Here is a 25,877-nt window from a genome sequence, read left to right on the forward strand (position 1 = left end):
ATAAAGCATTTCAGTAGCTTCAGCTTCTGCATTTAAACTGTTCAGATACATTTTATGCAAGCTATGATTATTCAGAATATCAACCAATTCATATGGGACTGTGCTTTTGTGTCATCCATCTAAAATATTGTGCAGTATATGTATAAAGTGTAGTAATGTACAAAGTTACTGATTTATATGTAAAGGAGGTTAAATCAATAGGAAATTGAATCTTTTAATTAAGAATCATGTGCATATTCAGTGTATAAGATGGTAAGTACTGAATGTTGGCATCCGTGTACAAAAGAAGTGTGCTTTTTAGGGTGTCAATGTTGTTCAGGAGTTGGGCCAGTTAAGCCTCACTTGTTTCAGACTGAATAGTCAGTCCTGTTTAAATCGGAGCGCTACATTCATTGTACAGTACTTTGTGTGTAAGCCCTGTTTCATTTCCAAGTACACAGTAATAATTCAGAATGTATTCCACTTTTACAGCTAAACTTGACCTCCTATTTAAAGTGGACCTGAAGTCTTGCACAGGACACAGGGAAAACAGAGAGAAATGCACCCTGTGTGTTTTTAGAGAGAAGAGCCTGTCTAATCCCCCTCTTCTGTAAATAATCACAAGTGTAATTTGAGCTCTAGCTGTGTCAGCACAGAACAGCTAATATGTAAACACAGAATGTTAACCCTTTTTCTACTTCCATGAAACCAGGAAGTAGATACATTACAGATTTACTGCAGGCATTATTTAAGCTGTTACAAATAAATGTTTTTCTTTAAAGGTTATTAAGCGGTTGCTTATATTTTACAGCAGAGAGGAAGTTCTAAGTTCACGTCTGCTTAAAGAGAATCTGTATTGTTAAAATCGCACAAAAGTAAACATACCAGTGCATTAGGGGACATCTCCTATTACCCTCTGTCACAATTTTGCCGCTCCCCGCCGCATTAAAAGTGGTTAAAAACAGTTTTAAAAGTTTGTTTATAAACAAACAAAATGGCCACCAAAACAGGAAGTAGGTTGATGTACAGTATGTCCACACATAGAAAATACATCCATACACATGCAGGCTGTATACAGCATTCCTTTTGAATCTCAAGAGATCATTTGTGTGTTTCTTTCCCCCCTGAGGGGGGAGTGCATAGCAGAACCACAACACTGAAGAACTTGGCAGCCTTCCAGACACAGGCTGACAAGTCTGACAAGGGAAAGATACATTGATTTATTACAGAGACTGTGATAGTACAAAGTGCTGCAGTAAGCCAGAACACATTAGAATAGCTTTTGGAACTTGTAGGATGATAAAAAACAGGATGCAATTTTTGTTACGGAGTCTCTTTAATAACCTTTATAAACTTCCTGCATCCTTATGTTAATGAATAGAAATGGTCAATGACATGCTAATGCTGGCTTGCATGCAGATTTAATGCAAATTGTATGCACCTTGGAATTGAGCCAGTAAAATGGACAGGGAGTATATAAAATATATAAAATTCCAGGTTGCATACAATTTTGTGTTAAATTTGCATGTGAGGGAAAAGAAATGGCAATTCATTGACTACCCCTATTATAGAAGAACAAGATTGTAAATATATAAGGGTGAAAGAGCCCTTATTATAAAGCTCTGTGGTAGAGCTGCAAGGATTGGCAGGGGTCAGCGCCAGTAACTCACCTGCTCACCCATAAATCATTAGAGGTCAGAAAATCCTCCCCCCGACAAACGGTGTTACTGTTACCATTCTGGACTTTGCCAGGAAATGGGTTAAACATTATTTGCAAAGCATAACCATTTTGTATGAATGATAAAAACTAGGATGTGTGATGGAATTAAATTTCAGCATCTTTACCACAAATGACTCATTGGCTCCTGGGCTGTCTGTGGGCTTTGACAATGGGTATTTTTGTGAAGGGTGTAAACTAGCTGTGCGCTTCCAACTGTAATATACTAACCTTTTTATATGTGGTGTATATGTGGAAATTGAAAATAAAAAAAGGCTGTTTTGCCTATTTATTGTAAATAATTACCAGTATGTGTTTCATTCAGATTAACTAAAATATTCTATGAAGATTAAGCTGCTAAATGCTAATCTTTCATTACTATATTTTCTCATACATTATCCTTAGTTGCTTATTGGGCGGTAAGCCTCTGACGCACTCACTGTTCTGTACCACTGTCTCTTCCCAGCCGGATTAAAAGGGTTTTAGGAAGCAGTGCCTCGCTGTTCTCTTTCCTCCTCCCATGGGATTGTGATGTCTACTAGTTACCTACACCGGCCAGTCCTGTCCCTGCTGCATCCTGGTGCCAGCATGCTTTGCTCATTTCCTCACATGAGTAGGCCTGAAAAGGAGGCATAGAACATTTCAGGAATATGAATAAAGAGAATTAGTAGGAACAACTGAGTCTGATGTGAAGCACACAATTTCTGTGTATGTGACCAAACCTTTGACAAACCCATCCATACCTCCATTTCTGTATCAGGGAACCATGATCTAATTTTTGTGGGGATAACGTGGCGCTGGCTGGGGATAACGTGGCGCTGGCTGGGGATAACGTGGCGCTGGCTGTGGCTGAGTATGCTAGGTACGAAAAGATAAAGGAGTTTGGATGAGCAAAGGAAGGTGAGGGTGCTGGGTAAAGGCTACAAGTGCTAGCTGGGGAGAGGCAGAAAGGTGATGCTAGCTGAGGATACTGGGTGGGCAGAGGCAGGTGCGGGGGTAGGGCAAGGCTAGCTGGGGTGATGGGTGGAGGCTGAGGGTGCTAGCTGGAAAGTAGCAGGTCAGGCTAGCTGAGGGCCTTAACTTGTTGTCATCAGTACTCCTAAGTCCCTCTCCAAGTTTGATGTCCCCACCTGTATCCCATTTATTTTGTATGGTGCCAGATTATTGGTACAATCAAGATGCATGACTTTACATCTTTCAACATTGAATTTCACCTGCCATTTATTTGACCATATAGCCATCCTATCAAGATCCTTATGCAATATTTCATAATCTTCCTTTGTGTTTAAAATTCTGCACAACTTTGTATCATCTGTTCAAATAGCAATATTACTTTCTACATCTACTAGGTGATGTACTGGATGCAATATCGAACCCTGTGGGACCTCACTGCTAACAGTTACCCAGTTTGAACATAAACCATTGGCCACAACTCTTTGCTTTCTGTCCATTAGCCAGTTCTTAATCCATGATCACAAATTCATCCCCAGCCACAGCATCCTCTACACCAAGCTGTTGTGGGCAACAGTATTGAAGGCTTTTGTTAAGTCCAGGGATATTACTGTTACATATTAGCAGTCACCACCTTATAAAAAGCTGAGCATGTTAGTCAAACGAGACCTGTCCTTAGTAAATCCATATTAATGCTGAGACATTAGATTATTCTCGGTTATGAAGTCTTGTATAGCATCTCTAAAAACTTTGCACACAACTTGTAAGTTTACAGATCTAGAATTTCTCAGATCTGATTTTTTTTTTTTAACCCTTTTCTAATCATCAAAAAAACGTGAACTGTACACCAGTCTATCAGAACTATTCCACTTGAAAGAGAGGGGTTTATTCATAACCAAACTTAATTCCCTTAGCACCAGAGGATGTATGCCATTGGTGCATAGTGACTTTTCTGTATTGATTTTATTTAGTCTTGCTGTCACTCACTCCTGTGTAAGGTATTTTGGTTGGAAGAATAGGACCTTTCTGCATATGTATCCTTTGTGAAGACAGAAGGAAAGCATGCATTCAAAAGCTCCACACTACTACAGTCAACCATCATTGAGTTTCCTACCTCATCTTTTAGGAGACCTATACAGTCCACCTTTCTTTTCTTTATTTAGTTAATATATTTGTAAAGTTTGTTTGGATTTGATTTCATATCCATAGCGATGATTTTGAGCTTCAATCTATGGCAGTATAATTTATTTTTACTTTTTTTTTTTATTGCACTCCTTATAATTGCCTAATGTAGCCTCTGGCACCTCTTGTTTAAGGCATTTTAAGTGTTTTGTTTTCAGCTTAAATTTGTCTCCAACAATTCTGTTTCCATATGGGATATATTAACTAAAATGCGAGTGCAATGAAATATATTGTTCCATAGCAGCTTCAGTTTTTCAGTGTTCGGTGTGAAAAAGGCCATGGGGAACATGGACAATACCTTGCACTTCAGTTGTGCTTTCAGTTATAACTGACAACACCTGATTCATTGTAAAAGGACCCATAGACTGTTATTCTTTCATCTTCTTTGCAAGCATGCTTTATTAAAAAGAAAACAAAACCACAAAATAACTGCCTGGCTTTCTTATCCTCTTCCTTCCACCTCCTCCGATTGACTTTTCCAATAATTAACTCCTAGAGCAGGAAGTTGTACTAGCTAATAAGCTAACATACATCAGGATGAACTCCACCATCCTCCACGCACTACCAGTTCTGTCACTTGGCTTTTTCAGGTGATGTTCCTCCCTTTTCCATCCCATGTATATTTGCCAGGCACCTGCATAGTAGCACTAAGGATAATCTAATAAAGGTACCCCAATATTGGAGAGAGGTACTAGAAAGCTTAACGTTCTGCCCATGCAACATATGAGATTCCAGACCTCTTATCTGATCAGAAGTGTGCTGGTGATTCCATCCCATAGTGACATTCAGCTATATCGCTTCTGCCAACAATCTGCAAATGTTTTTGCCAAGTACTGAAGAAACTTGCCATAGGGCTCATCATTCAATTTAAATAAGAAACAATCACGTTTTCTACCTGCCTCAGAAGCCTATATAAGGATATATTCTAGTCACATTCTCATTTAAATAAGACATACTTTACAAAACCCTGAATGAAATAGAAATCCTGAAAATAGGGTATGGTAATGCTGTAATTAAAAACAAGAATACCTAAAATTCTCATTAAAAAAAATTGCGTAACACATTTGAATTCCTTTATAGTACACTCAAGAGACCTGGCCTAGTAGTTCACTGCATCAGAATTTGTCATACACTATATTTATATAGGCACGTTTGCTGAGACCCAGGACTTAGTAGTTTACTATAGCCAGAGGTTCACACTTATCAATTTACTATGAGATTTTACTGTATAACTTTTAGATCATAGCAGTATCTGGTAATCAAAAATTACATCACATGAAGAATGCAAACCTTAACTGCTTCTGATGAACATATTGCACAAATAACAAATTCAAAGATTATTCCCACTATTTAATTAAAAACATGCAAAACATGAACGTTAAATAGCTTCTGTATATGGCCATCGAATCAAACTTCTGAAATGATCAATTAAACAGTTCAAAGTAAATTCCAAAGTTTATCTAAGATTAGTAGTGTATCTAATGTGCAGATCCAAAAAGTTTGTGGCCTTGATAAATTTGAGATTGCATTATTACCTCTCCATGATTGGGATAGTTCCTCCTATATTGCTCAGCACAGAAAGGCCCTTAGAGCTCATTTCGCACTTGCTGCAGTGGGAGTGTATCTGAATAGTACATATACCATGTACCCTTACATTGTAGTGTCTGCTACACTTGGGAGCAGATGTGTGCCACTCTATTATATAAATAAATAACAAATCTGCCCACACAAAAACCTAATGGGGTGTCCATTGAGGCTATGCAACAGACATATGTAAGTCCATAGGAGAACATGGACCCCTACAAGGTATCCATTGGTCCACTGGAAATACACTAATGGTCTAGTAGCGGTCCTAGTGTGCACCAAGCTTAAAACAGGCAATTTCGATATGATTCCTTTTAGAGTTAAACTTCTGAAGGGCAAAAAAGTGAATCGCTTGCAAATGTAAATTAGTACCTAGTCTAATAACAATCAGTGGAATTCTCTGTGAACTAGGGCCACATTTCCCCTGTCTGTTGTAGCCTATATTTTCCTTTGCTTAAATTAAGTTTAATAGAGCAGAATCCACTTATGTGTCATAGTTTGTACTTCTCTACTGTATATAATGTATGTAAATTATATATTCTACTTTTTATTATAACGTACTCCGTAATATATTGGAGCCTAATAAATAAGAGATCATCACATGGTCCTTCAGCGTGATAGGAATTGTTTAATCAAAATGATTTCCATACTAAGGTTTGTAAATAAAATGTGCATGTTTTCTTGTCGCAGATGCAGCCTCACTCTGAACAAGAAATAATAAACAGAGTCTCAGGCAAAGCTTTATGTGAATTAAATCTGAGCAAGGATGACCAAGAACTTATAGAATTTGGAATGAGGCGCCTTGTTATTGGAGAAGCATCCAGTGCAGAAGAGGTTAAATATTTTTCCTTAGCCATTAATAGTCTAGATCACAGGTGTCAAACTCAAGGCCGGCGGGCCAATTGAGGCCCTCCTTGCCTTTTTATGTGGTCCTCAAATGTGCATCATTGTAAGTAGTAAAAGAACAAGTACATTGCCTTCTTATCCAGAGGATGACTTGTCTGTTTAAACTTGGGTGCAGCAACAACCCCTGCAACATTAGCATGGAGCCTTCTCCTTAGATCCAAATCTCCCTGTGTGGCTCATTAACGCACACCTTCACACTGGCACCCTCTCTTCACATAGAGTAGCTGAGCAGTATAATATATTATTTTATGTAAAAAAAAAAAAATGAGCAGTGTAATATTTACCTGCTCCAGCACTGTGTCTGGTCTCTTGTTCTTCCTGGCAGTCGCATGCTCTGCATTTCCATACCTCCAGCCCCCGATCATGTGACATTCCTCAGGAGCCAGGAGTATGCAGCAAAGAGCATGTGTCTATCAGGAAGATTAGAAGAGACCTGAATCAAGTGAATAGTAAACTGCTCCACTGTGCTACTCTGCCAAAGACGGTGGAGCTATACTATAGTTACACAACTTTATAACTGACACTGTTCAATATATGTAAAAGCTTAATAAATAATGTCTCGAGATTTAGACTATGTTCTAGATTTTGGCCCTTTACGTAATTGAGTTTGACACCCCTGGTCTATATGAATACAAATGTGTTAACACTGGATGGCCACAGGTTATAGGTGTGCCTTTTGTCAAGTACTTCAAACCATGATTTACCCAATTATGGTTGAATTAGTTGAAAGACCACTACAAACGCCACAACGATAACCTTTATATTAAGAAACCGTGAGTGTCCCTGAAAATGTTGATATCTAGTACAGTAAAATATTAATCCTATCTTAATGTCCTCCTTTGGCTTCCAGACATGTAACGCCTCTTTCACAATGTCAGCTGCAGTGATGTGAATGACTGCTGTCAGTTGGCATCTCCTTACTGTAGCTCCCTATGTCCTGTAAAAAGAATGTTTTGCCTCTGTTGAAGCACCTTTTATACTTGGCAGCCACTGATGTTGTCCTGCTTCACACTGCCATGTAGTGGTGTGGTACACTTCCCCTGCCTCACAGCAATCAGACCTGCCTGTACTGAGTTCCTGGAGTTACTTGTATAGTAAACATTTAAATATAAAGAGCATAGATTGTACTGTTTTCAAGGAATACTGGATCTTGTAATAATGCAGGGCACCAAGGGCTTGATTCATCAAGCTGTGCTGCTAAAGTCATGCAGCTTAATGAGAGTAGTGCAAGCTCAACGCAACGCTGCAGTAGTGCAGCGAAGAGTGCGCTGGTAACTTACTCGCGCTCCTTCTAAGTAACTGCCGCTCCACTGAACCTGCCCTGAGCCATGGCGGGTCCAGTGGCTTTCTGGGATGTGCTTTGACTGACCAAATAGGCTACCTGTCACTTGACAGGCAGCCGATTGGGCCAATCAATGTGCGGGGATCACGTCCTATAAAGCTAATGGACCGGCCGGGGCTCAGTGCGGGTTTAGCATAGCAGCTGTGAGCTACAAGGAGCGTGCGTAAGTTACCAGTGCATGCTATGCTGCACTACCAGCGTGCGCTGAGCTTGCGCTCCTCTCACTAGTCTGTGCTGCTTTAGAACCAAGCCCCAAGTGCTGCCAAAGCAGGAGAGTAACATTTGTTATAGTAATTGCTATGAGGCCCTGAAGCAATCAGGGTCATGTGTTCACTTTTAATTTTAGCTCCACCCTCTGACATTACATGCGTACCATGTTCTGTATACCTTGTGCATTACATGTATGTTGCCGTATCCACTCATATCCATGGAGTAGAGGAAGCTGGTATTTCTCAACTGTGCCTAAGTTTGAGGGGCTATCAAAATATTTTCTGTGGTGCGCCATGATTTCCAGCTATGCCATTGCCTGTAAATGGAGCTGAGTAAACCTGGTGGCTCTTCTGGTTTACTGTGCTAAGAGCAATTATGAAGAATCTGCCCCTACTTTCTAAGTGAGTGGTGTGTATGATGTGATCTTTTGATTTTGAAGTAGCTGCTGTTTTATGAGCTTGCACAAAGTTTTCCCTGGAGCTTACTACCTACTAACTGCAAATGGTAGTTACAAAATATTTACTGGAAATATCTCCTATATACCGAATTAAATAAAACTAACAAAAAGATAAACTATGCTTCTATCACTTGATGTAATCAAGGAGGAATATAATTATTGGTGATAAAATTGCCAGGCTGTCTGTAAATTCTAAGCATAAAATGCTATACCAACTATTCAAATACATGTTTTTAATTAACTTGTGTATTGTAATGTAATTTTTTTTTTTAGACTTGTTACCCTGAATTCTGTTGTGAATCACAAAGTACCAGTGTTCACTTTTGTAGCTGCTGCCTCCCTATACAAAAGATCATTCTCATTATACACACATAGACCCATATGCAATTAACTTTTTCTCCTGCGTTTTTTTCCTGGGAGATAATTTTTTAGCTTCTTTAAAAAAAACAAAAAAACTTTTCATCACTTTGCAATTGAAAAAGCAGCAAAGTAGTGATAAAGTACTATCAAAATTATTTTAAATATTTTCTTGCTTGATTGAGGTTTAAGGGCTTTTAAATGACAAGTTTTGAAAATAGCACCTTGGAGAAAAGTCAGAAGAAAAAGCGAATTGCATATGGGCCATGGTTCCTGACACACATTTCAGTCAGGTTTGCTACATTATTTCACACTAGATTTTTAGGGTGCATTTGTGAACTGTGAAACCTGTAAGATAGGACATCTGGATTGTTGAAGACTTTGCACACGTTATATGTTTATGCTGTAGTTCATGCTTTTACTCCTAGACTACAGATTTTACAGTGAGTGAGTCAAATACCCGCATAGAAAGTTTGCAAAGTCAAACTCTAACAGAGTGCATTCAGGTTGAATACATGAAGGTACAAGATGAAATGGACTCAATGAAAAAGCTAGAGTCAACTGAGAGAGACGTGGAGTCCCAAATCTATCAGGTATTCTGGAAGGCAGAAGCCATGAAGGTAGGTGTAGCTGCAAAGACTCTTCCACAGGTAATGCAACAATTATGTATTTTCTCCAGTTAATAAAAAATATAATAGTAATAAAGTCTTCTGCAGGTATTGCTATAAAAATAAATCCTAAATTCCAGGCGCCCAATACCATAACTTATACTAAACACCATATATAAATATATCCGAAGGAGCGTAACCTGAAGACAATTCGATTGTTCAAAATCAGATGCAGATAGCCAGGTCACTCACAAGTATAACAAAGTTTTATTGATAGGTAAACATCCTCATAAAAAACTCAAAACATACCCCCCAATACCACTGAGACCACACAGTCTCAGTTCTTAGACTCAAACGATACACAATGCTATCCAGCAAAGATTCAGTTTAAAAAGTATTTCGACCATGGTTAATGATAACACAACTGTCACATAAGAGTGGTAGCAGAGATGCCAACTCCTTCTGTGCATTGGATGTCGACAGGTTATAGCTGTGGGCCAAATGGAGGACTCCCCAAATGATCAGCTGTTCTCATTGGTAGATGAATCCTGAGCTGGATGATGTTCAGCCTTACCAGCAATGCATTGTGGGGAGGGCATTGCTCACACAGGCTGGGGCAGGACACTTCTCCCTAACGTGGTTTGCCAGCTTACACATTGTGTGCACGTCACATATACTTCATCAAAGCCAATGGTCACCCAGGGGTTGATTCCCCCCCCCCCCCCTCCTTTACAGGTCTTGCTGCATTACTCCTTCGTGTACTCTCACAGCATGGCAAATTTTATGTGAACTGTTCAGAGTCCTAAGGCTCTCCATCCAACTGTGGATTACCAGTCATCATATCTCATCCTTTTAAGCATGGAAACTCCATCAACAAATCAGCCATTTATCATTTTAGGACCTTATTAGTGGTTAAGCAAAGAAAAGAAGTTCCAGGGATCCATCCAATGGCAATACATGTGTATATATGTAACCAGGGGAAGTTTATAATTTTCCTAATACATTGAGCACACACATGCTTTATTGAGGGGGACCATTACTATGTCAATTTAAACATTATCAACCCCAAACTATGTATATGAATTTGACTATGCCTGATTTATACCTTCCATAGCATTAGTGCTAACATAACCTCGGGAAACTGTATGTAGTGCAGTGCCCCCTCTACATTCTATCATCTAGACCAGTGATCTGCAAACTTGGCTCTCCAACTGTTGAGGAACTACAAGTCCCACAATGCATTGCAGGAGTCCGACAGTCACAGTCATGATTCATAAAGGCAAATGCATTGTGGGACTTGGTTCTCCAGCTTTTAAGGAACTACAAGTTTGCAGATCACTGATCTACACAAAAGGGACTTTACGCTCTATTCACTTATTTAATCCACAAGGCTCTAAAGGTTTTTTTTAACTTTAACATCCATTTTCTCTCCAAATAGAGCAACAAATTATCTGAGTCTCCACTTCTTTGAGGCCTGATCAATTGCAAGAAACCCTTAAACCTCAATACACTGGGATCTGAATCATAGTAGACTGCAAAATGTGATGCAACTGATTTTTTTTTTTTCCTCATTATCCTCGATACTTGGCAAATGCTTGCTTATCCTATCTCTTAACTCCCTCTGGGTCTTGCCCATATACAGTTTCACGCATGTGCTAGATGGCATATTTAGTACAAACTTGGATCTACAGTTAATGTAGTCCATACTTTCACATCTATTCTTACCCCCAGAGTCATAGAGCAATCTGCACGATCCATCAATCTACATACATAACAGTTCCCACAAGGGTGCCTATCTTTTCTATATGAGGCTGATTTGTCTAACAATTTTTCTAGTCCTAAAAAAAGGGTATACCCTAAACAGGAGCCTCCCCCACATCAGATTTCACAAAATGGTCTCTGGGGCTCTCCTGGCCATCAGCAGGCGCCTGTCACTAATTGCAAAAAAATGAAGCCGTTCATATAAGAATTATGTTGCATTCCCTGTGACAGCAGAAACACAGCGGATTGGGACAGTGGTGCTGCATGTTATGCTTGCATTGCATCAGGTACAGTGAAGCATACAGTCAATGAAAAGTATGCGTGCCTTGTACTGTTAATGTGGGCATTTAGCGGTAGCCATGCCACAACCCGTTAGATCACAACGCATCTGCCGCCCTGTGACAGTTACATAGGTAGTCAAGAAGTGACTCTACCAGTTACATAGGTAGTGTGTTGCAGAGCAGTAAGCCACGTTACAAAGCGGCTGTTTCACTGCACCGCAACTCACCACAGTGAATGTGGCCTAATGGTCAGTTGTAGTATTTAACATGAAAAGTAGGAACATGTTTTCACAGTTATTAAAAAATACTTAGATATTACTTGTACATTGTAGTTTTAGAACACTTGCTTATTGATAGTTGTTTTTATGTTCATTCACAGCACAAGAGCTGAAAGAAGCTATTATTATTACAGTAGTTATTTGGCAATGACCAGTGCTTTTAGCAGACAGTCTGGCATTACTTGTGCTTTCTAGTCATCTCACTGGCGCTGCCAGGCATTTTCACTTGACTCTTACAGAAGATTTATCATTAATGAGCACCACCCAAAATGCCTGCAGCTAGTTTTATTGAAGCCAGTGCAAATCTTGTTTTGTAAACTTGCATTGCTAAAAACAGAATGTTGAATGCCTAGCCAATTTGATATGGATATAAAGCAACGACAAATATTCAACATGGGAGCAAAGCGCACATCTGTATGTCCACTTCACATAAACACTGCGTATATTAATTCTCAGTCTTCACTATATGAATTTCAGTCTGAAGTCATATGGGGGATATATTTTTCCACCACCAAGACACCCATCAGGGAACAAACTCACCCTTTTGTTGTAACCCATGTTAGATGGGTTAACTGCACCTTATATTGCCCTTTGTCCTTGGTGCATCAGGATCCGGCTCCCCTTAATCGTACCTTCACTCAGTGCGCAGTAAACCTCAAATTTTAGTAAATACTCCCATAGCGTGATACCGTCTTAAAACTTTAAAATGTTATTGTTAAAATAAACTTGCATTCTCCATAGATGGTAAAGCACATAGAGTTTAAATGAACGGGCTCTCCCCCACTGCCCCTCCAGTGGGCTCCGTCGCTTCTAATCCTGTGCAGTTAATTCTGGCGTCTCTCACCCGCCGATCACCGCTGACGCTGGTATGCTTCCTAGTTCTAAGCTCTGCCCGAGCAGTTTTGTCACAACCTCGTGACTCCTCGGGCTACCTAGGAGGGTGTGACGAAACTGATCAGGTGGAGCTTAGGAGAATTAGAAAGCGTACCAGCGGCGGCCGGTGAGAGACGCCAGGATTAACCGTTCACTGATCGCCGTTGGGAGACTATTGACGGAGCGAAGCTCCATCATCCAAGCGGAGATGCGCGCGCGGTCTCCAGCAAATACCTGCCCCAGGACTTTACTCCAATCTACGTTAGGCGGTCCTGAGGCTGGCGCCGTATCCACTCCCATCGGCTGACAGGGAGAAAACCAAAGTGATAGGCTAGATTCACAGTGGTCAGTTGCATAATGCACATGTTATAATGAGTGTACACTGCAATGGAGAATAGACATTACAAAGCCTGCATGCAGCGAGCTACAATAATGTGATCTGTTACAACGCAGTACTGTGAACATGTGCAGAGAATTGTATGAGCAGCGAGTTGCCATGCAAAATTATTCTGCAACACAACTAATGCACTGTGAACAGGTGCGTTCAGAAAACAAAGAAATGCAAATATATACCTAGATGGTTCATGATCATTGGCAGGTTTATTAAGTAACTGACACACGATTTGGGCTTGCTTGTGCTTTGAGTACTATGGGAGAAAAGCGCTTTACAAATGTTATTGAATTGTCATAGCATTTGCTTAGAAATAACACCAAGTGCCCACCACGTGTTTCCAGTCTATTTCAACGGCTGAGCTGAGTCACCACTTTTTAGATGTTACAAGTGACAGCTTACAAAGATTGAGAACTGTTTTTTTGCCACCAAACTTCTCTATAAGCATGTATATAAGTGGTGGTATTTGCCAAAGCAATCACCACTAATTATCACCGTGGTATGGCTGTCTGTGTAATTTGGCCAGAGTGTAAGTTTGTGCCAGTGAAAGTGCCTTAATAGTAATCTAGAATAAAGGGCAAAAGAGCAGGGAGGCTTTTGCCTAGCACAACTGATTGCACGTGATACTGGCATCGTGCTCTTCTCAAAAATGCTATTCAGCTAGATCTTAAAGGGAACCCAAGGTGCGAAGGATATGGAGGCTGCCGTATTTATTTGCTTGTAAACAATGCCAGTTGCCTGGCAGCCTGTTGATCTTCTGGCATAAGTAGTGTCTGAGCCAAACCCTGGAACAAACATGAATAATCCAGCAAAAGCTGAGTCCGAGTACCTGATCTACTGTATCCTTGTTCAGAGTCTATGGCTACATGTTGCCACTCGGTACACTCATCCAACGACATGGCCTGACGTACCACTGCTACGCCGATGACACACGGCTATACCTGTCCTTCAAACCTGGTGGAACAGACCCTACTCCAAAAATAAATTCTTGCTTAGCTGAGCTACAGGCATGGATGAATGATAACTGGTTGAAGCTGAATGCTGACATAACTGAGGTCCTTTTTGTTCAAAGCCAGTGCTCGCCATCAAAACAGCTCTATCCTAAAGCATCATCAATCAGGATTGGGAATTCAGATATAGACAGCTCCAGCCTTGGCGTATTAATCGATGGGGAATTGAGTTTCAGAAACCAAATTTCATCTGTAGTTAAATCTTCTTACTTTCATCTGAAGAACATTGCAAAGATTAAACATCTGATTCCCCCAGAGGATCTTCCAACCCTAGTTCACGCCTTCATCACATCACGGCTGGACTACTGCAATACCCTTTATGCTGGCCTCCCCAAAAAGGACCTGTGTCGCCTTCAATTAGTGCAGAATGCTGCTGCCAGATTGCTAACAAACCAGCCTCGCCACTGTCACATTACACCGATCCTTCGCTCACTGCACTGGCTTCCAGTAGAATGGAGAATACTCTTCAAGATTGGACTGCTGACATTCAAATCCCTGCACAACTTGGGCCCTGGATACATGAAGGACTTGCTGAAGCTGCACCACACCTCTCACAACCTCAGATCAGCAAGTTCTATAAACTTGGTCACTCCCAGAGTGCACCTCAAAAAATCTGGAGACAGAGCCTTCTGTCAAGCTGCCCCTACTCTTTGTAACTCCCTGCCACACCCATTAAAGACAGCACCATCCCTGGAGCTATTCAAATCCAGACTGAAAAGCCACCTGTTTAGCCTGGCATTTCCAGACTTCTTCCTCTGTACCACGATGGTCTGAGCCATGCTTATGCGCTTTGAGTCCTACGGGAGAAAAGCACTTTACAAATGTTGTTTGTTATTGTTGTTATGGCTAAAAGTATTAGAGACACAGGATCAAGATCAACTAGTATTGTTTAAAAGAAAATAAATATGGCAGCCTCCATATCCCTCTCACCTCGGGTTACTTTTAATAGCATCTGCATAAATCATCAATGGTATTTCCATCTATGGAAGAGATTTGTAAAACAATGACAAATGAATCATCTAAGGGGGACAAACACAATCTCTTCATAATAGATCACTTTAAATTATACAATTTCAAAGACAAAAAAAAGTTTCTTATTGATCATCTTTAAAGAGACTCTGTAACGTCAAAAAGATCCCCTGGGGGGTACTCACCTCGGGTAGGGGAAGCCTCCGGATCCTAATGAGGCTTCCCACGCCGTCCTCTGTCCCACGGGGGTCTCGCTGCAGCCCTCCGAACAGCCTGCGACAGAGCCGACTGTCAGTTCAATATTTACCTTTGCAGGCTCCAGCGGGGGCGCTGTGGCTGCTTTCCGCTCCGAACTACACGGAAATACCCGATCTCAGTCGGGTCCGCTCTACTGCGCAGGCGCCGGAAACTTGCGCCTGCGCAGTAGAGCAGACCCGACGGCGATCGGGTATTTCCGTGTAGTTCGGAGCCGACAGCCGTCAGAGCGCCTGCGCAGGAGCCGGGAAGGTAAATAATGACGTCATCTTGTACGGAGGGCTGCAGCAAGACCCCTGTGGGACAGAGGACGGCGTGGGAAGCCTCATTAGGATCCGGAGGCTTCCCCCACCCGAGGTGAGTACCCCCCAGGGGATCTTTTGATGTTACAGATCCTCTTTAAATGTGTATGACATATCAGAATGTACAGGAGTTTCTCGAGGCCTCATGTTCATGTTGTAGCTCATACTTCAATTCTAGACTAAAGATATTACACTGAGTCAGCCAAGCTTCAGCTCAGAAGCATTGCAAAACCAAAATCTGGCAGAGTCCAGCCATGATGAACACAGAGAGGCAGAAGATGAAATAAGCTCAGTGAAAGAAACAGAGGGACATATGGATTCCCAAATCTGTCAAGGGCTCTGGGAGACAGAAGAGATTAAGACAACTAAAGAACTGAAGTCAACTGAAGAACAAACCACAGTCAATGCAGATGCAATACAGTCTCCAAACAGTCTTCCACAGGTACTGAACTTGTGTATCCTTTTATGTATTTTTTTTTTTTTTTCTTTGTGGGGGTGGGGTGTTGTATAGGACCATGTTTGTGAGCCACAAGACTAAGGTACATTGATAGTAGACAGCAGAGTCCTTTTTTCTCTTGTCCTCACTTGTAAGCACTTATGAAGACGAAAAATGTAGAAGTGGCTGAAAGATCAATTATCAATGAAACATTTAAGGTACATGCACATACCCAATTTTGATTGGCCAATCACTGACCAACCTTATCACCTCCATGTAGTATGAGAGCTAACAGACTTTGAATACTATGAACAGATTATGTAGTTTAGCTCTCATACTACAGGGAAGTGGTCAAATTTGTCAGTAGTTAGACAATCAAAATGGGATGTGTGATCCAGACTTGAGTGAACCTGTGTCCAACTGTATGTGGAGTGAGACCTGGGGCCTGAGTTGTAAGTTGTGCCCACCCCTTCTTTCCTCATCAAACTGTTGCAAATTGCCAGTTGACAATCATTCTGTCACTTATTTTGTCCATGGGTATAACTTTAGTGGAACAGACCCTGCGACCACAGGTGGGCCCAGAGCTTTAGGGGGCTCCCTTCTACTAACTTCCCTTCATCTGATATGGGGGACCATCCTCCAGATCAGGTGTTTGTGTGGCCACACTTATGGGTATGATCATGAAGGTCACACTTGTTTTATAACCCTTGTGAGATGGGCCTTCAATCTGTGAAGGTCACCAAGGGAAGGCAAAGGAAGGGTTGTGAACATTTGCTGGGGAGCCCCATGAATTGTAGTTGCACTACTGATACTGTCACCAATATCACATGACTGGAAATGCTGACAGTTGGCCAGTGGGAGCATGTTTGTGTGGGTTGAAGGGCCGGGCACAATTTACAAGTCGGAATCACTATAAGTTATATAAGTGATTGAATTAGATGTTAAATACTGTGTAATGGCTGTGTATTGTTCCATGAGTTTGATAAGGCTTGCTTTGCTGGCAGACAGTTGTCAACACCAAAAAGCACTTCGGTTTTACAGAATATACGAGATATCGCAGTGTAGGGGATTCTGCTGAGATCTTATTTTTATATTCTAATTCATGTTTTAATTGTAGACTAAAGATTATACAGCATGTCATGTAAGTGAAAGGACAGAAGGGTCCAGCAAGGTTACATACATGGAGGAAGAGGATGAAAGAGACCCTGTGATAAAGCTAGAGAAAACAGAAAGTGATGAGGAGTCTCAAATCTGTGATGGATTCTGGAAGGCTGAAGATATGGAGATAACGTGTGATGGACAACCAACAGACACGGCAAATGTAACAAGAGAGGCTCTCATAAGTTTTCCACAGGTAATGCACTCAAGCATCCGCAATTTCTTTCTGGTCATGGTGGGGGCAAAGTGTTCATCAAAGTGAACAATAAAACTTCAGCCTTGTACACACTCTAAATGGTTTGCAAGTGGTCGGGGCCACCTCTGCCAAGAATCTAGCAAATGTACAGCAGCCCTTGACTCACCTTGCTAATCCTACAGTGAGAGATCCAGAATGGCAGGTCATCTCGCCGTAGGACAGGCCAAGACTATTGTTGTGCTCACCCGAGTGATCAAGCCCATATCCCTGCAGGCGACAATAATTTTGCGTACCCACCTTGGTAAAAAACAATAGTACTTTTGATGAACATTTTATCACTTTTGCGTCTGAGGGAGTGTCATGCTTGAAAGAACAATGAGCAATGGTACCTATAGCATCTCTAACATGAAAGAAGTTTTCCATGGAACATTTTTATCCAAGTTATAGAAGTAATTGCAATGAAGTTTAAAGCCTTAGTTGACCTGGAGTTTTCTCTGATAGTAAGGGCTGGTTAACATGGCCAGGCTGCTCATTTCACTAATGTCAAGCGATCTTCTGCTACCGAGCAGAAAAGCATGTGACATTGTTTCCCGTTGGTTCGTCATATTAAACTGCTAGCTCTGTGTTCACAGCACTGGCTAGTTCTCCCTCTCTGACTACCTGCTGTGGGTAATGATAGGATAGGAAAATGAGTTTGGATAGTACACATTCTGTCCCGTCTAGTCAATCAATATCTGACATTAGAGCAGGACATGGAAAAATAGTTGATGAGCAGAAAGTTACACATCTCAAATTATAATATAGTCCACTCAGCAAAAGCATAGCATTCAATGCAAAAGGGGTGCAAGGCAATTTGGCCACCCAGTTGTGGCTAGTTAAATATAGGTAACATTTTCTGATATTTTAAGTTTTAAAGTGTAAATTACCGTAGTAAAATATTAGTAAATACCAATATTTTATTACAAGTTAACATTATTCTCACACAGAACCCTCCCTTACCAAACTCCCCCTCCCCCATGCCTAACCAGTCCTCCACCCATAATGACTTACAAGGATCTTTAGCTTTGTGCTTACATGACCCCATCATCTAGCTGGACAGTCATCGAGCCAAAGTACTTGAGGCTACTATGGCTCTTACTGGTGCTGTTAAAGAGGAACTGTAGTGAAAATAACCATGAATAAAATTGCTTATATTATATTCATTTATAGAGTGTTTGCCCATTGTAAAACATTTCCTCTCCCTGATTTACATTCTGAAATTCATCACTGGTGGTGACATCTTTAGTTCTGCCAGGTGATCTGTACGGAATGTCCTTTACTGAGAGTTTTATGCACAGAGGGAAATGTTGCTTGTTCTGCAGTTTGAAAAAGCTATTATTTATTAAAATGCAATGGGGTTCACAGACAGCAAGCTGTCAGGACCATGGTCATGACATCACACTTTGGGATAGGTTTCACCACAATATCAGCCACACAGACCTCCTTGAATGTCTATTCGATAAAGAAGGTTGAGATTTATTGTGGGAAAAGGGGTATCAGCTACTGATTGGAATGAAGTTTAGTCTTTGGTTAGAGTTCCTCTTTAATTCCATTCTCTGGCACTGCATCGAGAAAGCCACAGGGCCTGATTACTGCTCCTGAGCACAACCTATTGTTGAAAGAAAAATGTTATGGCTGGAAATTGGTATTTACAAAAAAATATAGCTGTTTCACTGATACCAGATGATTGACCAGCTACTAACACATCTCTGAGAATATGGTAAACCAATGAGGAATTTTACACTGTAGTTTAGTAGATACTGCAGCCACAGATCTCACAAAGAGCCCTGTGTACAGCACAATCTGCTAGAAATAACACATCATTTTGTTTCCTGCAGTCATGAAGAGCAACTTAAACCTGGACGGTTTGGGATTTTTTAAATAATTTGCATAATATAGACCTCTTTTTTATTATAGCACCCATCTCTGCTGGTAGTATTGCTACTTTGTATGGTTATTACTATAGAGTATTGCATTGTTATGATTTGTATAACAACTTTACCTTTTTTTAAGGATCTGCATGACAATAAAGCACTTGAATCCATTAATATACAAAACATGGAAGTAGATGATTCCTCACAATGTTGTGAACCATCACAGGTTGATCGCAGCCCCTCCGTTTTGGAAACTCAAGACGCTGTTTGTGAGAGGACAGAGCGTGTTATACCGAGCAGCCTTACACTGCTGGAGCTGTAAGTGGAAATTACTGTGTACACCTTAGAGGCTTCTTATCATGAAAAATGATTGTCATTGTACAGCAGCACCATAGTATTTATTACCTATTCTACCATCAGTCACAGCAAATTGGCTGCGGCACAGATAAGGACTATGTTTCACCAGTACATTTTTGGCAGCTAAATGCCAGCTTCAGTAATTACTAATATTATTTAAAGTCTCTTTTTAGATAAAAAAAAAAAAGTTAATCCTGTGACATTCTCCGCCAGCCAACAGATTATGAATAACACTATCAATTTACAAATAACCCTGTAAATACTCGAATCTACTAGGGAAAACAGTGGTCCTGGGACCACTGCTGCTCCTGCTCAGGTGCAAATGACAGGCAGGCTCCTCATGACAGACTCATCCCTGCCACTTGCTGGACTCTACTCACCTGGTTCTCAACTGCAGGGCATTGAGTGGCAGCTTGGTCACAACACTTCCTGCATCCTGATTGGGAGAAAAGGTGAGAGGGAGCAAGGAGCAGTGGAGGTCACATTAATGCCATTGTGTCTCAGCAATTTAGAGTATTTACAAGGGTTTTTGTAAAGTAAAGGTGCCCATACCCACATCAAATTTCTCATTCGATTTCCTCCAGATTCAATCACTCTGATTAGATTGTATGAGAATTGTTTGATTCAATCAATTTTGACCGATAAACGATTGCAAGTATAGATCGGGCAGGACAGAAAATCTAGGTTGATTGGGGGCAGGGCAAGAGCGGCAGACACCTCTGCCACCCCGCGGGGGCCATCTCCGGCCCTGGTGGCCGGGAGGGGGCCTGGCTCCCGGCCTCGGGGTGTTGCGTGGTGGGGTCCGGGGGTCTGAGTCAGCCTTCCTTGGTGCTGTCGGAGAAGCGTACTCCACCGCAGGCCCGCATCGGCCTGGCTGGTGGGAAGGGATGGACCCTCTCCCCGCCGTCATCCGAGCGAGATCCGTAAGGGTCCCAGCCACTCGCCGGCTTACGTCGTGGTACCCCCACCTGGGGAGCTGCCTCTGGTGAGCTGCAGTGCCACCACCCACCACCGGGTGGCACCTCCCCTGCTTCTCGCAAGCCAGCCTTCCCTGCAGTACCGCCGTCGGGGGGCACCGGCCTGCACCCCTGCCCAAGATGTGGAGGGGTCCCGTGGACTCCCCGATAGGCCATAGCGCTGCATTATGTTGAACAGTGCAACACTGCAGTCCCATCGATTTTTCAATAGATTCCCCGCTGGACTGAAAAATTATACTATACTATACTATATACTTCCTACCAATATTGGAGTCACCTATCTGGCTAACCTATATTGGGGGAAACTACTGGATACTTATACTATAGGCACCTACCTGGCTACCCTATACTGGGGGCAACTATACTGGCTACCTATACTTAAGGCACCTACCTGGCTACCCTATACTGGGGGCAACTATACTGGTTACCTATACTTAAGGCACCTACCTGGCTACCCTATACTGGGGGCAACTATACTGGCTACCTATACTTAAGGCACCTACCTGGCTACCCTATACTGGGGGCAACTATACTGGTTACCTATACTTAAGGCACCTACCTGGCTAACCCATACTGGGGGAAACCATACTGGCTACCTATACTGGAGGCACCTACCTGGCTAATCTATACTGGGGGCAAATATACTGGCTACCTATACTGGAGTCACCTACCTGGCTAACCTATATTGGGGGAAACTACTGGATACTTATACTATAGGCACCTACCTGGCTACCCTATACTGGGGGCAACTATACTGGCTACCTATACTTAAGGCACCTACCTGGCTACCCTATACTGGGGGCAACTATACTGGCTACCTATACTTAAGGCACCTACCTGGCTAACCTATACTGGGGGAAACCATACTGGCTACCTATACTGGAGGCACCTACCTGGCCAATCTATACTGGGGGCAACTATACTGGCTACCTATACTGGAGGCACCTACCTGACTAACCTATACTGGGGGCAACTTTACTGGCTATCTATACTGGAGGCACCTACCTGGCTAACCTACACTGGGGGTAACTAAACTGGCTATCTATACTCAAATAATGATTGCTAAAATTTAGTCAAAGTATATTCATCTAAATTCAGGGGGTACTTGGCTGGAACCGAATTGCGATGGGGGTACTTGGGTTGAAAAAGTCGAGAAACACTGTTCTAGAGCCCCAAACTATTGAATTTTTTTCTTCTATTTTATGCACTCAAAAGTTGTTTTCTGCCAGGCAAATGATTCATGACTTGTAATTAGTTATCAATGTGAGTTACACTATAAACCTACTTGGACCCATTAGAGAAAAATATTAATTTGCATACCTGAATTCTTAGCGCTTACAGAAAAAGAAAAAGTAGCACAGTCTAGTTAGTCGGGTTGCAGGACAAGGTTTACTGCCAGGTACTGGTAGAGTGATCAGCCTAACTAAAATATAACTAAGGTGCTTTGGGATTGGGTTTAAATAGGGGCAAGTGTAATCTGAAAGTTCAAAACCACTTAAGATACACTTTAACAAACGCTGTTGGTGGTTTATGTTAAAATGCTTACTCACATGCCCCAAATGCCACCTTGCTTATGCTGACCTGTTACATTGCTTGTGGCTTTGCCAATTCTTTTGGGTCAAGATCTTACATTATATCCAGAAAACGTGTAGATTATGTTTACCCTTATGTCCTCTGTTACTACCATTTAACTATTATGACCCTGAACCTCCTCCAAAAACAGCATCCACCAGGAAGTAAGTGCTAGTTAGTCAGTTGGTACATCTCAATAATAGCTGCTAGAAAAGTCTTATTCAATAAAAGGTGCTACCTCGGAGTGGAACATGAAGGAGGAATTGGCTCATCTTTTCAACCAGGACAGGCTAGATACCCTCACCTACAAGGAAAAGAAATCAAAAGGCTTATTTAAATGGAAATCCTTTAGGCTTCTTTTCCACTTGCAAGCGTAATCGCAAATGCGCTTGTGCTTGCAAAAGCTTTTTCCAAGGCTTTGGAAATCTTTTTGTAGCCTAAGCCTGCTTTAAATTTCTCAATAACTTTATCCCTGACCTGTCTGGTGTGTTCTTTGGACTTCATGGTGTCGTTTCTCCCAATATTCTCTTAGACAACCACTGAGGCCATCACAGAGCAGCTGTATTTGTACTGGCATTAGATTACACCCAGGTGCACTCTATTTAGTCATTAGCACTCATCAGGCAATGTCTATGGGCATCTGACTGCACTCAGACCAAAGGGGACTGAATAATTACGCACACACCCCTTTGCAGTTATTTATTTGTAAAAACAAATGTTTGGAATCCTGTATGATTTTCGTCCCATTTTTCACGTGTACACCACTTTGTATTGGTCGTTCATGTGGAATTCCAATAAAATTGATTCATGTTTGTGGCAGTAATGTGACAAAATGTGGAAAACTTCAATACCGAATACTTTTGCAAACCACTGTAGCACTTCTTCAGGGCTCGTTGGGAGGCCTAGAAGTTTCAAGGTACTCTTGAAATTGTTGAGTTGGGCACTAGAGATGACAGGAGGGTGGAAAGGGAGGGAGGAGTTCAGGGTTGTTATTAGTACATAAAGACACCCCAATATTGTCAAGGGTAGATCTTTGTAAATATTTTTTTTGTGTGTGCTGTTCAACCTGCTTTTTAAAAAACCAAATGAAATATGTTTAAAAAATTCTTACTAATGTGCTATTTTTGATATTTAGATGAAAGGACAGTGATCACAGTAGCAAGATAATGAACTGTACCCACAAAGTCTTTATCTAACTTTTTGTTAATTTCCTTTTTAGACTTCTTCTCAACACACAGCAATCTTATGAAAATGATATCTGCATTGTTACGGTGCTTAAACCAATATGGAAAATAATAGCGACTATCAGGTATGTCGTAAGTATGGGATCAACATAAAGAGTTCCATGAATATATATAAGTATCTAGAGGCTTCCCTCTACAGTGGTAAGTATCTAACTTTTCCCCCGACTACAGATCTGAATCACTTAACAAAAAACATATGTGCTGATCTGGTGTCATGAATTCACTCTTAGGCTCGGTTCACATCAGAATGCAAAACAGACATTTTCTGTTTCTTTTTGGCAAATTGTTAAAAAAAACGATGGTTCCTATGCAGTTAATTTTATGTCAGTCTGCAATGGATCGTAAGCGCAATGAAAACTCCCAACCTGCACAATATTTCTGGAAATGTCACATTACTTTCCTAAATTTCTGGAATGAACTGCTTTAAAGGGAACCTTAACTGAGAGGGATATGGATGTTTCCTTTTAAACAACACCAGTTGCTTGTCAGTCCTGCTGATCTCTTTGGCTGCAGTAGTAACTGAATCACACACCTGAAACAAGCATGCAGCTAATCCAGTCTGACTTCAGTCAGAGCACCTGATATGCATGCTTGTTTGAGGGGCTGTGGCTAAAAGTATTAGAGGCACAGGATCAGCAGGAGAGTCAGGCAACTGGTATTATTTTAAAAAGAAAAATCCATATCTTTCTCAGTTTAGGTTCCGTCCGGCATGTGTACACCTTGATCAGTTAGTGTAAAGGTTAGGCCTGCTTCACACTGAGACAAAATGCCGTGTTTACTGCACCACAAACAACTGCAAAGAGCATTAGTGATAACCCCAGGTGAGCAAATCATTGTTTTACTAGTTGACACCTTCAGAACATAAATGTTAGTCCTCTTGGCAGCACTCTTTTTGGTGTAGTGGTTGCCGTGCTTCTGTGCATGTTTGCGGGAGTGCAGGCGATCGCATGTTTTCCAGCCATTATGGTCAGGCTGAGGTAGTTCAATGACAGTTAAGTGACCAAAAAAAAACACTAATTCTACTGTGTGGACCCTGTGTTGGCCTAGTAGGCTTTATTGACCACCTGAGGTGACCATAAAAAAAGTGTTTTTGCCAAAACTTATCCAGAAGATCAAATTTAGTCTGTCACCTGACATGCTTCATTGTGAACAATCAGATAGGTTTATACTATGTGCAACAATCACTTCAAAATACAGGCCCTGCCAGTGAGGCCTTATGCAGGGCAGTAGTGGATACTACACGCCAGTAGTGGTGGTGAAGGATTATTGGGTTATCTAGTCAGTGCACTATTAGGACCAGCAGACCTGTCACCAACAGCTAGTGTGTGCACTGGACACACAGAACTGCAATTTAACAATACCAATAAAAGGAAAATCAGCACATAGAAGGGTTATTGGGTGTACTACTATAGCACTAGCAGCACTGACTGCACCTGTCTCCAACACCTAAAGTACACTGTGTGGACACACTGAACAGCAATATCACAAGAAGATAGCACAGCCTTTAGAAAAGCTATTGGGTAATGTAGACGGGGAATTGGTACTGTAGCAACTGCACTGCAAACACAGAACACAGGCCTCACTAACGCTATCCCTGCAGCACAGCACAGCTCTCTCCCTAATCTGCCTAGCACAGCAGCCAAATGCATACTGTAAAATGGCTGCCATGCTGGCATTTTTATGGGGGGGTCCAGGAGGGAGGAATAATTGATTGGCTGCCATATGTTTGCTGACTCTGGGGTCTGGGTTCAAATTTTGGCTCCGTGATGATGTATGGGGGGCAGGTTGAACACGCCATGTGTTCTTCGCCGGTGAACAGTTCGGGCCATCTCTACCAGTTGTTGAGTAGAGAGGACCCTGCAATGGTGTAGTAAGTGCTTAAGATAGTCAGATGCTCTGTGTGCAGCTCCTCCAACATGGCTGTAAATGGACCGTGACTTGAGCAGCATACCTTCGCCAGTGATGTCACGACATGTTTTGGCATTCCCACACCTTTATCAGGTACCTGACACGGAGGTCTGCTGCTCGAGCCATGGTTCGTTTAACCACTTGCCGACCGCCCACAGCCGATGGGCGGCGGCAAAGTGGACGCCGAAAGGACCGCAATACGCCCAAGGGCGTTGCGTCCTTTCGGCATGCCGGGGGAGTGATCGCGTCATTGATGACGCGCGCTTCCCCCAGGAACTGGCTCCGCCCACCTGCGACGACAACCCGCCGGCCGTTCGGAAGCGCCGGCGGGTTGTTAACCCTGCGATCGCCGCATACAAAGTGTATAATACACTTTGTAATGTATACAAAGTGTATTATACAGGCTGCCTCCTGCCCTGGTGGTCCCAGTGTCCGAGGGACCATCAGGGCAGGCTGCAGCCACCATAGTCTGCACCCAAACACACTGATCTGCCCCCCCCTGCCCCCTGATCGCCCACAGCACCTCTCAGACCCCCCCCCCGCCCACCCCCCAGACCACTGTTTGCACCCAATCACCCCCCTAATCACCCATCAATCACTCCCTGTCACTATCTGTCAATGCTATTTTTTTTATTCCCTAAACTGCCCCCTGGGGACTCCTGATCACCCCACCCCCCACCCCTCAGATTCTCCCCAGACCCCG

The 25,877-nt window shown here is 42.1% G+C and overlaps 1 protein-coding gene across 6 annotated transcripts in view; it reads left to right on the forward strand.

The window, feature by feature from the left end:
• The window catches only part of BRD8 (bromodomain containing 8), a 75,812-nt gene that overhangs the window by 40,514 nt on the left and 9,421 nt on the right, over nt 1-25,877 (forward strand). For 4 of the 6 annotated variants that reach the window (XM_068277001.1, XM_068277004.1, XM_068277005.1 and 1 more), the window contains 6 exons: nt 6,104-6,247; nt 9,114-9,335; nt 15,592-15,855; nt 16,967-17,203; nt 19,256-19,434; nt 23,242-23,331. In XM_068277001.1, coding sequence (XP_068133102.1) covers nt 6,104-6,247; nt 9,114-9,335; nt 15,592-15,855; nt 16,967-17,203; nt 19,256-19,434; nt 23,242-23,331 — 1,136 coding nt within the window. The remainder of the gene's footprint in view (nt 1-6,103; nt 6,248-9,113; nt 9,336-15,591; nt 15,856-16,966; nt 17,204-19,255; nt 19,435-23,241; nt 23,332-25,877) is intronic. The other 2 variants (XM_068277003.1, XM_068277002.1) reach the window with 2 other exon arrangements.

The sequence above is a fragment of the Hyperolius riggenbachi genome, chromosome 3 (genome assembly GCF_040937935.1).
Source record: "Hyperolius riggenbachi isolate aHypRig1 chromosome 3, aHypRig1.pri, whole genome shotgun sequence".
NCBI classification, from domain to species: domain Eukaryota; kingdom Metazoa; phylum Chordata; class Amphibia; order Anura; family Hyperoliidae; genus Hyperolius; species Hyperolius riggenbachi.